The 16,493-nt window shown below is 41.1% G+C and overlaps 1 protein-coding gene and 1 pseudogene across 13 annotated transcripts in view; both read right to left on the bottom strand.

Moving 5' to 3' along the window:
- The window catches only part of UBR2 (ubiquitin protein ligase E3 component n-recognin 2), a 138,919-nt gene that overhangs the window by 3,551 nt on the left and 118,875 nt on the right, over positions 1-16,493 (bottom strand). For 10 of the 13 annotated variants that reach the window (XM_014532979.1, XM_014532983.1, XM_014532977.1 and 7 more), the window contains 7 exons: positions 15,510-15,640; positions 13,954-14,062; positions 11,902-11,958; positions 7,836-7,913; positions 6,231-6,401; positions 4,620-4,721; positions 1,143-3,299 (listed from right to left, as the gene is read on the bottom strand). In XM_014532979.1, the coding sequence (XP_014388465.1) occupies positions 3,158-3,299; positions 4,620-4,721; positions 6,231-6,401; positions 7,836-7,913; positions 11,902-11,958; positions 13,954-14,062; positions 15,510-15,640 (790 nt within the window). In that variant the 3' untranslated portion in view covers positions 1,143-3,157. The other 3 variants (XM_014532980.1, XM_014532981.1, XM_014532984.1) reach the window with 3 other exon arrangements.
- Positions 9,468-11,892, bottom strand: LOC102249416 (annotated as a pseudogene).

Here is a 16,493-nt window from a genome sequence, read left to right on the forward strand (position 1 = left end):
AACCTGGAACCCTACAGTCCACAGGCCGATGTTCCACCTACTGAGCCAAATCGGCTAGGGCTGCATGCCTTCTTTGTGAGAGAAGCAGTCTCAAAAGGTTACATAAGATAGTTATAAAACATTATGGAAGCCCTAACTGGTTTGGCTCAGTGGATAGAGCGTCAGCCTGCGGACTGAAGGGTCCCAGGTTCGATTCCGGTCAAGGGCGTGTACCTTGGTTGCGGGCACATCCCCAGTGGGGAGTGTGCAGGAGGCAGCTGAATCGATGTTTCTCTCTCATTGATGTTTCTAACTCTCTATACCTTTCCCTTTCTCTCTGTGAAAAATCAGTAAAATATATATTAAAAAAACCACAACATTATGGAAGAGGCAAGGCAAAGGGATGGGGGAAAAAATTAGTGGTTGCCAGGGGTCAGGATGGGAGAGCTTGGGTGATGGAACTATTCTATTTCTTGATTGTGGTTGTTGTTAAACAAACCTCAAAAACCCTGACTTGGAAAACAAGAGTAGCAACAGAGCAAGGAGTGTACCACAGGGCTTCCTGAGCCCTGGACCTGACGACACTAGGACAGGGAGGGAGGAAGCGAAAGCAGCATTAATGACGGGGGTCATACAAGGGAAACTTGCTTTTTCAGTGTGATCCTTTCCTTTGAAGAGGATTTTAAAAAGTATAGCAGAAAAAAAAAAATAAGAGCACAGCCGAGCTCTCGTAGGCAATGCTTCCCTGGCACTGGATGCCACTCCTCTCCTACCTGTCTCTCTCATAAGCAGAAAGTGTCTGGGGAGTGTGTAAGAACAAGACTGGGATCAAGTGAAAAGAGTTTACACCGGGAGACAGGTCTCGGCGTTGGGAGAGACTCCGAGTGCCCCCTTTTCTCGTGCCTTGAGGTCCATAATGGTTTAGAAAGGTCACAAGCTGTCATAGCCAATTAACAGGGAAATTAATCAGCTGAAATGATGATCAAGCTTTCTATGGGAAGGTCAAGATGTCTGGCTAATGGCCATAACAGACACTAATAACATAAGCATCTTAAATGCCAAGCTAATACACATGTCCCACTTTACTTGTAGCAAGGTGACATGGGGAACACTTCCAGGGTATTTAAGTGTGAAACAAAATGAAAATGTAGACAGACCCAAAGTAATGTCAACACCTAAAGCATTTATTTGGATATCTTTAAGCTTTTTACATATGATACATTCCAAATTTTACAAGTTTTCCACAGATATTAAAGTTATAGCCAATTTATTAAACATATATGATTTTCCCTGATATAGAAAGCATGTTACATAAACATTTCCACAATAAACATAATACATGCGGAACAAATAATAATACTAAGATGATTCAATAGATAGGGAAGACAATTAGCTTAATGATGCAAACATTATTTCATCTTCTAAATTTATCTTCTCTCAGACTCTGACATTCTCAGAGAGTGAAATCCAGGGATGACACCCTCAGTCCTAAAAGCTGGAAAATGCTCATGATTTGGTGAAAACGTCCATAATTCATTTACGAGGGAGAGACCAGACCTGGTCTTCATCATTTTAAATTGAATCTTGGTGAACATTATTGAGAAAAGCCAAAATAAGCTGGACTTAAAAGTTAAAGGAATGGGGATGTGACAAAAACCAAAAGAAACATTAATATCATTATGCCATCCATAGTCCAAACCATCCCAATCTTACCAATGGCAAAAAGGCCAGAAAAAAGGGGAGAGCACGAGGTTCTAATCTGGATTTTCTTCCTGTTGGGTGCGAGCGCCTCCTCTCCTCTGGGTGAGTCAGTCCCGAGCAAGAAGGGCCAAGGTCATCCTTTCAGAAGATACCGTGGAGAGGAAGCAGTGACCGCAGCTTCTGCACCCCCACTTATTTTAGCCTGAAGCCTGGATTCTAACCTTCCTCCTGGGTACACTGTGGAGTGTGTAAAGTTGAGTGTGATGGAACTTTTAGATGCAGTTAAAAAAAAAAAAAAAGGGAGTGAAAGGATTACTTGCATTGGCTGAAAAAAAAAAAAAATCCGAGAGCCTTTCATTATTCATTTGTCCCTTAGCCTCACCTTAGAGAGGCTCCGAATTTATTCCTCCACAAAATCTGCCATCAATCTGTGTGTATCCAAGCTCTTGGCACATGTACATCAAACAGAGTGGCCATGTGGTATATAATAGTTATAATCAATTTTACTAAGTGGCTATCATTCTAGGAAGGCACCTCTTAGTAAAAACAGTAATGTTTAGAAAGAATAAAAACCCTAGGCACACAGGCTGTCCCAGGAATGTACTAAGTGAGCCAACACATAACCAGCAATCCATCTTTCCAGGAAATGCGAGTAGGGAAGGGGGGACGGGAACTTCAAAACAGTTCTTTTTTTTCCCTGCTAGTGTTTGATTCTAGAGGCATACACTTCTCCATTTAGTCTTAGAAATAAAAGAATATATTGTCTGAAAAATAAGGATACTCTATAACTTTTCAAAAAGCCCTTTAAAATGAGTTTTTCTCTCTCAAAGCCAGAAGTCTTGCCAAAGAAAATAAAATAAAAAATCCAACCTTTCACAGCTCTGAAAACCACCCAGCATTTGAAGAAACAACTGCCTCCCCTTCCTCACAGGGGTTCCTCATGCACAAGTGCCCCCGTCCTCTGAAAGCCGACGCAGACAAGGGAAAGCTGCTTTCCAAATCCACTGCTTTGCTCTTAGAGGTGGGTCCGTCAGCAGAGGGGACGCCAACCCAGTCCATGTTGAGTCACTGAACGGGACTAGGACATGTGACCCCAATAGACCAGAGACTTTGTTTCCTCCTGCTGGTGCATCAGCTTCAGGTGTACAGTGCCCTGCCATCAGTACTGTAATCTGGCTCAGATGACTGGGAACGGTCAAACGCAGTCAGGTACCCACAGAGGGGCTGTGTCCAGCCCAGGAAGAGAAGCTTCTTGCAAGAAGTTATGTTTGAGGGATACAGCAAATGGTGCAAGAAAATATGCTGACGGAAGATGATTTTCATCAGTCCCTAGAGCCAGAAACTATAAAAATAAAACTGGGAAGAAAAGCTAACTAAGAATTTATTTCCAAGTCCAGTGGAATTGATTTCCTATTCTTTTTCTTGAAAAGCCGCTGGGTTACAAAAATCCGAGTTTATGTTTTTGGTAGCGCAGTGACTATAAATGTTGCCAGTCAATGCCAACCAGTGTCTGATTTGCTTCCTGTGCATGTCCAATTTCCTCCGTGATACTGTGCTGGTGCCAGAGCTTCTGAATCTTCTTAAATCGCTCTTTGCACAAATGTAAAGGATTTCCCCGTCTAGAAAGAAGACAGATGTCACTCTGGATGCATTCTGTTTATTCATCTATTTTATCCCAGCCTTTCCTGGTTTAGGAAAAGTTATAAGTTATTGCTTTTAGATCCTCTGCAAAATTTCTGTTTGGCAGGCGACTGTGGTTAAGATGTTAGTTTTGCAGGTTTGCTAGGAGGAGCTGAAAGGGAATAAGTGCTGAAAAAAGAGGAAAATGCACATGACCTATACTTCCTCAGACAGGGCTGAGGGAACAGGGCAGGGCTGAGCAGGAGGGTCTGGGCTGAGAAGCGAAAACTACCAATTCATTGTCCATTTCATTGGATGAATGTAAAAAGAAGGGAGGGGCAGGGGAGAGGATAGAAGGAAAACTACAGGGGTACACGTGTTCCTCAGAGTACTATCTTTCAGCCACAAAGTCTAAGCAAAGCAGCCAAATGTGAGTAAAATCTGGGCCTAATGTAACTAAGCACAGGTTTTGGTGAGTTCATGCCTGGGGCCTCTGCTCCCAATTCACAGGACACACTCCTCTCACTCTCTAACCAGGGCCCCTCCTAAGAGCCCACACTCCTTAGGGAACAGGAAAAACCATCACCAGGTGGCATGTGCCTACAACCTCGCAGCTAAGCACCTGGGGCAGCCCATCTACTTATTCTGCCTGTTTCCAGACCTTGAACTTCTGAACTTCAAGGCTGGATGGTTATATCTAGGTTAAGACTTACCTTCTTTGGGCAAAAAGAGATGGTCTAACAAATTTTGTAATAGTACTTGAGGGAACTGCTGTTAGCATTTTGCTTGTAATAGAAGATACCATAGAAGTGATGAAGCCTGTTGTATTGCTCTATATGTCCTAAATCTTTGTCCCCCAGATTCGTACGTAATAAGCCCATTTCTTATCGATGAAGATTTGCTCTCTTTAGATCACGTGAAGAGCACAGGTCTCCCCATACAAAGCCACACCAGTTCCAATGGGCTCTCCCTACAGAGCTCTGATGCCGTGGATGCCACATGGCAATTCAAACAGTTCTGACTCTCTGGAGTGAGAAATGGAAACAGGTTGCAACCTGTCCTGTTCTTTCCTTTATCTATCCCGATGGCCCTCATGACAGTCTAAGGGCTGGGAAAGGGAGTGCCAACCAGGCAGCCAGGTGCCCTCCTTGGAGGAGTCCACAGATACCAGCCATCTCTGCCAGAACGGAAGCCCTGCGGCAGCCTGGGCTGTGAGCAGACCGGCCTCCGAGCCACATGGCTCACCATGTTCACCATGTACTGAAGGCTCCGGAGGCCCAGAGTCAGTGAACCCAGCCCCCCAGGATGGGGGCCCTTACCTGAGTCCCTGGTCAGTCTCCCCATAGTCATCAAGGTACGGAGGAGAATAAAAACAGCCTTTGGTTTTGCCGGCTAAATATAGCACCTGACATTCCCGTACTCTGTAGAGAGACCATTTACATGTTATACATTACAACCAAGGTTTGGCTTCAGCTCCAAATGGGTTGAAGTCTTTTTTTTTTTTTTTTCTATTGCTTAAAGTATTACAAAGGGTATTACATATGTGTCCTTTTTTTGGGTTGAAGTCTTATAAAAATAAACAAACAACAGCATTTACAGCAGAGACAGAAAAGTATCAACACATCATTAAAATCACTGAAATGACTGTACTGTAAGTCAATATAGTGAGAAAATGGAACATGTGGAATAAGAATTGACAGCTCCCATAATAGCAGCATTTAAAAAACTGTTAAGTGTGAGAAAGTTAACTTCTAAACATAAAATAGTTACTGGTATTTTTAACCACTATCATGAGAAAATTACCCATTAAAAAATGGTATACAAACATTCTGAATTAGGCTGACTTGAAACACAAAGCAATACCGTACATGACAAAAAGAATTTTGAAATATGACAGACCGGGGAAAATGCTACTTGCACATTTCTCCCTAAGGGCTATTTAAAAAAGTGTCTCCTGATCCCTGACAGGTTTGCTTGACTTTTTAAAAATTGAGCTCAATTCAACAGTTATTGAGAACCTATCACATACAAGAAACTGTCAGGCACTGAGATGACTAAGATATAGAGATGGTCTCTGCCCTGAGGAGCTCACACTCATGTCACTTCTCTCCTTCAAACCCTGAAATGGCTTTCATCTCACTCAGAGACGACACTGGGATATGCCAGGAGCCACGAGTCTCCCCATGATTCCATCCACTCCAGTGACGCCAGCCTCCTGGCTCTTTCTAATACACGGCAGGCACATTCCCCAGCCACTGTGTACTTGCTGCTCCCTTTCTAGAATGCTCTACCACTTCTTTAGGTCTTTCTTCAAGTTACTTTTTCAGGGAACCTTCCCTGGTTCCCTATCTAAAATTCAACCCCCAGCTGCCATTTCCTATTCCCCTCCTTTGCACACAGCACTTTCTAAATCCTTACCAGTCTTGTTTATCTCCTGCCTCCCTCACTAGAAGATGAGCCCAGGAAGGCGAGACTTCGGTCTGCTTTGTTGACTACTGCATTCTCAATGCCCAGGATACACAAGGCATAATAAGTATTTGTTGTATGTTGTTGAACATACACAACTATATACATTGACCTGTAATATGTCCGAATCCAAAACCATGACGATACAACAAAAGAAGTAATTGTGACTAAATCTGGGTAGAAAATCTAGTCAGACAACTGAAGTTTTACATTAGAGTGAGGCATGAGGAAAGCAGAACAGAACTGTCATAGGGGTAGGAATGATGGCAATAGAACCAACCAAGTTAGCACGAGCCAACTGTAGGAAAGGAGAAGACAAGGCTCCCCATGTTCTTCAAATGAATACAGTACATGCGAACAGCAGTCTGGTAATTCTCTGCAATGCGGCAGTTTTAGTGCCACTCTTCGACAGGCATGCACCACAGTAGAGGCAAAGCTAACAAGCTCCCTCAGGGCTCACCTACCTCAGGAAGATGCCCACTCCAGAACCACAGGAGTAGGTATGAGCCGTGCAAGCACCCACATCCTCCCCTTCCAGTTCAGTCTGGCAGCAGTAGCTATGGGAGCACAGCAGAGTTCCACACACAAGGCACAGAGTTGGGGTTCTGCTCTTATCACCGCCTGATTTGGGGCACCTCCATGGAACAAAACAAAACAAAACAAAAAGCACAAGTCATTGCTCTACAGAAGAGGGGCTGAAGAGCTGGTGGTGGTAAAACCACTGTGAAGCCAAACTGTGCAACAGCAGGTGGAGCTGAAGATGCCTACACCCTATGGTCCAGGAAAACTATTTCTATAATTGGGAACACTTCACACACATATACACAAACACATGTACTGGAAACAATCAACAATTAGAGAAAAAAAGAAATAAACTCATCATAGGAGGAAAAATATAAATTCTACTACTATTCAATTGTGAAATACTACATACAGTGAAAAGTGATGAATTAAAAGTTATATATGTCAAGTGTATAAATAAATCTTACAAACAATGCTGAGTGAAAAAGGTGTAGGATATGTACAGTGCAATGTCATTTTACAGCTTAAAACATGCAAAATAATAATAATAAATAAGAATGCTGCTTAGGAATATAAACATTTGCAGTTAACATGTAAATGCCCAGAAATGCTCCCACTCCATTCAGAACAGTGGATCTCTGATGCACTAGAGAAGAGATACATACACAGCTTCAACTGTCTAGGTAACACTTAATTTTCTACACTACTGGTTATTCTTTATGTTACTGGCACATTAAATATATAATCATCTATTAAAAATTACTAAGGGCTCTTATTACTTTATACCGGGTGGGGCAAAAGTGGGTTTACAGTTGTGAGTATACAAAAGACAGTTTCTTCTTATATTATTACTTATTGTATTATTTTCCATACAAACAACTACTTTTGCCCACCCTGAAGTGCAAATTGTTATTTAGATAATTTTTTTAAATATATTTTTTATTGATTTTTTACAGAGAGGAAGGGAGAGAGATAGAGAGTTAGAAACACTGATGAGAGAAAAACATCGATCAGCCACCTCCTGCACATCTCCTACTGGGGATGTGCCCGCAACCCAGGTACATGCCCTTGACCGGAATCGAACCTGGGACCCTTCAGTCTGCAGGCCGACGCTAGATAATCTTTAATGAACCAAATTTGTTTCCCTATCAGCCCCTTTCCCAAATCTTATTCTGAAACATGGTGGAATGATGCTTTTACAAGTTAACTAGTGTAAAGAATACTGGTGTTGCCGAAACCGGTTTGGCTCAGTGGATAGAGCGTCGGCCTGCGGACTGAAAGGTCCCAGGTTCGATTCCGGTCAAGGGCATGTACCTGGGTTGCGGGCACATCCCCAGTGGGGGATGTGCAGGAGGCAGCTGATCGATGTTTCTCTCTCCCTTCCTCTCTGTAAAAAATCAATAAAATATATTAAAAAAAAAAAGAAAAAAAAAAGAATACTGGTGTTACAATTTCCCTACCCAAACAAAACAATGAACAAAATCCCTTAATTCCATGTAGTGTTTCCAGTGGTAGGAAATGCTCAGTTTTCTAATATCAAAACTTACGAGAAATTAGAGGCTTGATTAATGAGGCTGCTGTAATCCTCTGGAAGGTCTATCAATTTGTTAGATTCTCTTGGATAGCTTAAAAAAACACAAACATAAAACCAATTAATATGAGGTCATATCACAGCAATGACAGGATAACTCATTTGTAACTTAGTTGAAACAAATAAAGGTAGATTGAACCCGAGTGCTGAGAGCTATCACAGTGGTACATGAAGCCACAGTAAAAAATTTAAAAAGTTACACTTAACATAAAACCTTAGGGTTAACATTTTTACTTGAAAAGCTCAGAATAAATCATTAGGACAGTAGACAGTATGTAGATCCTGCCCCATTTAAGTGAAAATGTGGTAACTCTGGGGAGTTGGGGGGAGGGACAGAAAAGGATATTCATTCCCAGGCTTCTACCAAAACAACCTGGTAATTGAGAGCCCAACCACAGAACCTAGGAGAGAGAAGACAGAAAAGATGTGTTTATTAAAGGTGATCTTAAGGCACAATGAGTGGGAGGAGAGAAGTAGAGAACAGGTAAGTTGAGGTACCATGTCATGTTGGCAAGTTAATTCAGATACAATTTAGAACCAAATTCAATTGGTATTTGAGAGCACACTCTCAGGGTTCACACCTGTCCGAAAGGGCCATGTGGTTCAGCCCTTCCCTACTTTACCTCTGGCAGAGATAGGAGTGGACTGACACCAAGAGGGAGCTACTTGGACCACAGTACTTATACCAAAATTGCTTGAGGAAAATTTGAGGTAGAGGGACATACATGCTAGGAGCCCAACTTTAGAGAAATAGATTTGGTAGGTAGGGACCCGAGTATGTTTTAAAGTTTCCAGTGTTGTTCTGATGTATACCTCAAGTTGAGAACTACTGTTCCACATCATAAGTTCTGACCACAGGGTTGAACCAAATGAAACTGGTGGTACTCAACCATTTTTACTTCCCAAAACTGCAATTTCATATTGTTCAACCTAAAAAAATTGTGTATGGTCTCTGGATTTGGGGCAAACTGTGTATAAAATCAAAGAAATAGAACACATAATATCCTCTAGCCCTCCGATTTTTATGAATATAGCCAGCAGAACCAAGGAGATATTAATAGATGAAATGCATCTGTTATGACCTGGTAGAGCATACTGCAGAATCAGAACAGAGCTAATGTCAAAGGAATGAAAAAATGACTGGTCACCACTTGACAATTAGTGAAGCTGAGTAATATGTGGAGTCTTATTATGCGATTCTTTTATTTTTCTTTCAGAACTGCTTTTATTTGGATAAATGAGCCAAGGAGTCTCATTTGTAACCAAGACGGAATTCACAGGATGTTGTTACATTCACACTTAAAAAATATATCTCTATGTACAGGAATTTGCAGATAGATGTAAACATATGTTACTTTCCAAGTACATTCCTCCCCTTCTTCCCGGAGGAAAAAGAAAAAGCCATCCAACCAGGCAACTCCTTCAAAATAACTTTAATATAAAGATGTAGATATCTCAAAACAAAAAAAAAGGGGTTCTTCTGACTGACTGGCTATCACAGGAGAGAACACAGAATGAAATGATGACAACAGCTTGACTTCAGATGGAACTGGACTGTTTAAAACTGTATCTAGGAAAAACAGGCAGATTTCTAGAAGGAAATTCACTCCTTATGGAAGCTATTTACTGAGCCAGTATGGCTGGTTCACACGTTCACTAGTATAAAGTCACTAGAGCAGGACTCTTGGCCTCAGCTGACACCAGCATGGCCGGGTGGCCACGGGCACTGCCGAGGCTGTCCCTACTCTCTAGGTATGGAGGCCCACCTGAGTTCACCTCCTGTGCTCGGTTCATGCCTTCCCATGCTGCAACTGTCTAGCGTTATACAAGATACCCTGCTGCTAACTCATTTCAACTACCCTTCAAGTTATTTAGAAAAACTTTTATTAAAATAAAGGGGGGGAAAAGGCATCAGGTTATCTCATTTAGGCTGTGTGCCCCAGTCCCGACTGGAGGCATGCTAGGTGGGAGTATGTGTGGGGTATGGGTCCAGGGGGGACAGATGGAGGTGGGTAGCTAGCTGGGGGGCAGGCCCAGGCTTGGAGGAGGGTGAGGGGGGACAGTGTGGGTGGGGGGCAGGAAGTTTGGGTTGTAGATGGGTGGAGGTGAAGGGTAGCTTGAAATGGGGGTGGAATGGTCGGTGGGGTAAGTAAAGAGGCTGGGGGAGGGTACACCAGCTGTGGGGACGGTTGGCGGGGGTAGACATGGAGATAGTAGGGCAGGTGAGCTGGTGGGCCGTAGGCTGGGGGCAGGGTGCTGTAGGAGGGGCCCTTGGTCTTCATCATGGACTGCAGGCTCTGGGAGCCCTCTTCAGATATGTAGGAGCTGGTGGTGGACATTCAGTTATGTAGCTGGAGTGTAGTGATGGCAGTGGCTATGGTGGTAGCTGGTGCACAGGGGTTGGGTGGGCCTGGGGAGGAATCTGGATTTTGGGGAGGTCAGTGGAAACCATAGGGCCTGGTGGCTTGGCCTTGCCTAAGGAGCCAAGTGGGGAGGCTTCCGGTCTGGCAGTGGGTGGGCCGGAAGCAATGGAGGGTAAGAGGCTTCAATTTAGTGGTGGTTCTGCTGCTTTGTTCTTTGGGAGAAACAACCGTGGCTCTTTTTACCTGGCGGGGATGACTAGGCTACCGGGATGGCTTCTTGGGCTGTTGGGCTTGCTGTGGCGGTAGTGGTGGCTGGGCTGATGGCTGCAGGTCCTTGGGGGATGATTCAGAGCCGACTGTGACGGTGGCACTGGTGGCACTTGTAGTGTAGGGTTGAGTGATGGGGCTGTTGCAGCTGATGAGTCCTTGACGAGTAAAGATCCAGGATTTGGTGGCAGATGTCTTCCAGAACATCAACAGGGCTATCTTGCACATACTGCCCCCACCATCTCCGATATATGGGTTTGGAGGTTCATTCTTGTATTTCAAATTTGCATAAACATCCCGCAAGATATATCACTGCTACTGCTATGATCTCTGTTTCCCACTGCAGTGACAAGGATGTGCAGGAACTGTCATTTACAAAGGCCCATGCCATTTGAACCAACTTCTGAATTTTGTTTTATCACCTTTGAGTTGTTTTGCATATTTGAGTAGGAATTAGTATAGATGTACTACCTGTAAGTCAAACTATATAGTCTGTAGTAAGATTTTCTCCAAACCCACTACTTCCTTTGGGTCATCTCCCAACTGGCCAAATTGTACATCATTTAATAGAATACAAGCTGTTTGATGATATCTTTAATTTTTTGTGAGTTTCTTCTACTTTCCCAGCCAGAAAGAGACAACAAGCTCCTGTTACGTATCTTGGGAATTGTTTGAAGGAATGAAACACATACAAGTGATGAAAAGAAATTATTCCAGTTGCCAGAGCACTGTAGTTAGCCCCAAATGTGTGTCCACATCAAAGATGAACTCAATCCCGCCTTGGCAGTACCGGTCTTCAGTGGCAGGATGGAGTCCTTCTAGTTGAGAGGGTGTAAGAACTAAGTCTTTCTTAAATCCCAGTACCAGCATGGTTTTGTGTGGTTCAGGTTTGTTGAGGTTACTGAAGGGCTTAAATTTTCTCTGTTGTATTTCATTTATTTAAGTAGACATGTTTTTTTCAAAAGATTCCCTAAAAATGTTAGAATCCCCTTGCCTCAGGCCCCTCAGACCTCTCTCCTTGCCAACTTCGGCCATTTTGGACGAATATTATACTATTCTTTAAACTTTTGAATAGGTTGAAGTTTTCCATAATAAAAGAAAAAAAAATAAAGCTAAGAAAAAAGTAAAAGAGGACCCACATTTTTTAAAGCAAATATTTCAAAAGATAATTTTATTTGCTTCCTCTGCCAAAAATAATGCATTATATTTATGTTCCTAATTTTGATTTTTTTTACAAACTGTCACCACCATTGGACTAAGAAGAAAAAAAATATGAAGACACGATGGCCTACCTCTTGGATTCACTGAAGGTCAGGAAGCCAGTGTTGAAGGAACATAGTACCTGTCTCCCTGCTTCCCGCCCCACCATGTAGTTGACAAAATTTAACTTACCTAATAGCATCTCTTTCACCTTCCAGATATCTTTTAACTTCAATGTGCTGACACCAACTTTAATGTAATCGGAAAAAAAGAAACAATTTTTTACTTTTGAAAGGTTAGAACTAGAAGTTTTTCTTCTTTAAATCCAGTAAGGGGGGAAAAAATCTTCTTTCTTAATATATTTAACAACTCAAAAAGAAGCTTGGAGGAATACCATATTTTGTCTGCAACTTTTAAAATAAAAAATATGACCCTACAATTTTCTAAAAGAATGCTAAATATATTAAAATTTGTGGCTACATACACAGTTACCCTAATTTGGACACTCTGGAAAAACCAGTATGAATTAATGACAAGCTCTTATTATGTGGAGCTAGAACACTTACATTAAAAAGTTTTTTTTTTTTATTGTAGTAAAATATACATAACATACAATTTATCATTTAGCCATTTTTAAATGTATAGGTCTGTGGAATTAAGTACATTGACATAATTGGGAAACTACCACCACCATCCATTTCTAGAACTTTTCCAACTTGATAAATTGTACTTGTTAAACAGTAATTCATTCCTCTCTCCCCAGCCCCTGGTGATCACCATTCCATTTTCTGTCTCCATGAATCTGACTACCCTAGGTTCCTCAAATAAGTAAAAACAGATAGTGCCCTTTTGTGACTGGTCCATCCATATTATGGCTTATATCAGAACTTTATTTATTTATCCATTCATCTGTTGATGGATATCGGCTATTGATGGATACTGGCTCTGAACATGAGTGTACAAGTGTATATTTAAGCCCCTACTTTCAATTCTTTTGCAATATATATCTAGAAATGGAACTGCTGGATCATATGGTAATTCTATGTTTAACTTTTTGAGGAACTACCATACTGTTTTCCAGAGTGGTTACACCGCTTTTTATTCCTACCATCAATGTACATGGATTCCAATTTTTCAACATCCTCATCAACACATATTATTGCTGTCTGCCCTTTTAATTATAGCCATCCTAATGGGTGTGAAGTGGTATCTCATTGCTGTTTGGATTTACATTTCCCCAATGACTAGTGACTTTGAGCATGTTTTCACGTGCTCATTGGCCATTTGTACATGTTCTCTGGAAAAATCCTTTGTGCTTTTAAAAATTTTTTTCTGAAAAATTTTTTTTCTTTGGTCATTTTTTAATGGGTTGTTTGCTTTTTTCTTGCTTAGATATAGGAATTCTGGATATACATGTTCTGGATATTAATCCCTTATCAGATATATGATTTGAAAATATCTTCTCCCATTCTGTGCATGAAATAGCCAAATTTTACTTTAAACATTGATCGGCTGCCTCGCATATGTGCTCTGACCAAACACCAAACCCGAACCTTTCAATGCATGGGGTTGAAGCTCCAACCAGCTGAGCCACACTGGCCAGGGCAAAGCAGCCAAATTTTATTTTGTTTTAAAACAGCCAAATTTTAAACTAAGGGTATTGGACTAGGTAATCCTTAAGGTACATTTCAGTTCCCCAAATTTATGGAACTGAGTCCTTAATAAGTAAGTTGATCAGAGGAAATAACCATTTCCACCACTACTCTCCTAGAGTATTATTTGTTACAATAACAAATCTGCTTATGTTATTTACCAGCTTGGCAAAAATCTTACCATAAAGGTAAATCATTAACTAAGAAGGCCTAATCATTATAGTTTAAAGTATACGGACTCAATTCTTCCAAGCTCACTACTTGAGAATTTTGCAATATCTGTGATAAATTGAAGTTTGTTTCCATATAATTTCGTTCAATGTAATTTAAAAAAAAGTGTATAGCCCTAACCGGTTTGGCTCAGTGGATAGAACGTCGGCCTGCAGACTGAAGGGTCCTGGGTTCGATTTCGGTCAGGGGCACGTACCTTGGTTGCGGGCACATCCCCAGGAGCGGGTGTGCAGGAGGCAGCTGATTGATGTTTCTCTCTCATCGATGTTTCAAACTCTCTATCCCTCTCCCTTCCTCTCTGTAAAAAATCAATAAAATATATTTAAAAAAAATAAAAATAAAAAAAGTGTATAATTATTACCTTTCAACCAGTAATTTCGTTATCTCACTATTTTCTTGGAAAAGGCAAATGAGGTTGTTTGGCAGGGAAAGATAGTTACATAAATGTTCAAAATGGCTTGTTCCAGAAACTGTAAATGGAGAAGAAAAGAGTAATACATATAATAACTAGGAGTAGAACCTGTATTGGAGTAAGCAATAGCAGAGCTTAAAAACAAAAAGCATGAGGAAAGTTCGAAATTGCTAGGTATATTAACTTGTAGGAAGTTAACAAGATGGCACATGGACGGGACCCACAAAAAATGACACAATTCAGAGTGGAGTCAGGTGACTCCTAAGTCAAACTGGCTATAGTTCCTTGGTGTCTGTTTTACCATTTGCAAAATGGTTTACCTGCATGAATATTCTTGGGGTTAGTTATAAACATTAAATCACAAATCAACATCTGAGTGCTCCAGAAAAGTGTAAAGCAGCACAGGAATATAAGATGATTTCACCATGGGTGATGGATTGAAACACTTATTCTAATCACCCCTGTAAATGATTAGGAAGTCTAAATCAGTCTATATGGGGCCTGGGCAACTAGCTGAATGGAGATGCAAGTCAACAAACTTAGAGAGCAGCATTACATGCAGGCACCCTTTGCCAGGCTCTATAGATACAGTAAACTTTAAATCTACCGTTCCACTACTTTCATGAAATGAATCAAAATAGAACACAGAAAACAACCATGAAATAGCAAACGAATTCCTACATTAAAACCAGATTTATATGCAAATATGGATATTCTGAACTTGAAAGTTAAAAAACACTTGAAATAGTTTTCACTTTTTAAAAGCCAAAGAACCCAGTTTATGAATAATATATAATTGGACATTTTAACATATGAAAGCAAAATTAGTGTACTTTAGAACATGTAAACATACAAAAAGCATATTACTGCCGAGACCGGTTTGGCTCAGTGGATAGAGCGTCAGCCTGCGGACTGAAAGGTCCCTGGTTCGATTCCGGTCAAGGGCATGTACCTGGGTTGTGGGCACATCCCCAGTGGGAGATGTGCAGGAGGCAGCTGATCGATGTTTCTCTCTCATCGATGTTTCTAACTCTCTATCTCTCTCCCTTCCTCTCTGTAAAAAAATCAATAAAATATATTTAAAAAAAAAAAAGCATATTACTGAGATCCAATAAAAGCAGACATATAGCCCTGGCTGGCGTAGCTCATTGGTTGAGCATTGACCTATGAACCAGAAGGTCACGGTTCGATTCCCAGTCAGGGCACATGCCTGGGTTGTGGGCTCGATCCCCAGTGTGGGATGTGCAGGAGGCAGCCAGTCAATGATTCATCATTGATGTTTCTATCTTTCTCTCCCTCTCTCTTCATCTCTGAAATCAATAAAAATAAATTAAAAAAACCCAGACATATAAATACACATTTTTATTCTATAATTGTGTACATCACCATAGTCAATTAGCTATATTCTAAGTTTTTAATCTGTTTTCATTTTTGCAAGTTACCTTAATTCTAAGCTGCTAGAGTGAAAGACTACATACATTTCCTACATTTTGAAAGAAAGTTACCTTGAATTTCAGGTGGGGAAGGAACTCCATTTAAGTAATGAAAAAACAGAGCAGAACATTTCAGGAAGGGCATGATGCCAGCTCTGACACTCCTCCACAGGTGCCAGCCAGAGGGTATTTCTTTCAAAGCACTAAGAGAAAAATGAAAATAGAAACATTTAAAAGAAAAGGTCATTCTAGTTACAGCATAATGTGGGTAGCCCTGACTATAATAGAATGTCAGTTATAAAATGGTGATATAGCCCTGGTCGGTTGCTCCATGGTTTGAGTGTCAACCCGTGGACCAAAGGGTCTCAGGTTCCATTTCCGGTCAAGGGCACTGCAGGTTTAATCCCCTGGCCACATCAGGGCACAAGCAGGAGGCAACCAATCAATGTGTCTCTCTCATGTCAATGTTTCTCTCTCCCTCCACCTCCTCCCTCCCTCCCTCCCTCCCACTCTAAAAATGGAAAAAATATCCTCAGGTGAGGATTAAAAAGTAAAAATGAATAATAAAATAACATAGTGATATAGCTTCAAATGCTGTTATTAAAATTTATAATAACATAAAAAGAAAAATCAGAAAATAAAAACTATCCACTATTCTAGAATTTTTATCAGCAGGCACTATTTTGGCAAACTATTTTCATACTAATTGGTCTAACTTAGTTATAATTTAATATATGAAATTTAAAATTAACATGCTTTTCAGAATATCATAAATGCAATATTCTGGAACACAGCAATCATAACTGATACCAAATTATTCCCCTGCAAGCAAGCACTTAGACTGCTTTAAATTCTTTGCTAATATAAATAATATCAGAGTGTATACATTTATGCCTATAAGTTTTTAATATATATATACTAGAGGCCCGGTGCACAAAAATTTGTGCACTTGGGGGGGAGAGGGGGTCCCTCAGCCCGGCCTGTGCCCTCTCGCAGTCTGGGACCCCTCAGGAGATAATGACCTGCTGGCTTAGGCCTGCTCCCGGGTGGCAGAGG

The sequence above is a fragment of the Myotis brandtii genome, unplaced genomic scaffold (genome assembly GCF_000412655.1).
Source record: "Myotis brandtii unplaced genomic scaffold, ASM41265v1 scaffold929, whole genome shotgun sequence".
Taxonomy (NCBI): domain Eukaryota; kingdom Metazoa; phylum Chordata; class Mammalia; order Chiroptera; family Vespertilionidae; genus Myotis; species Myotis brandtii.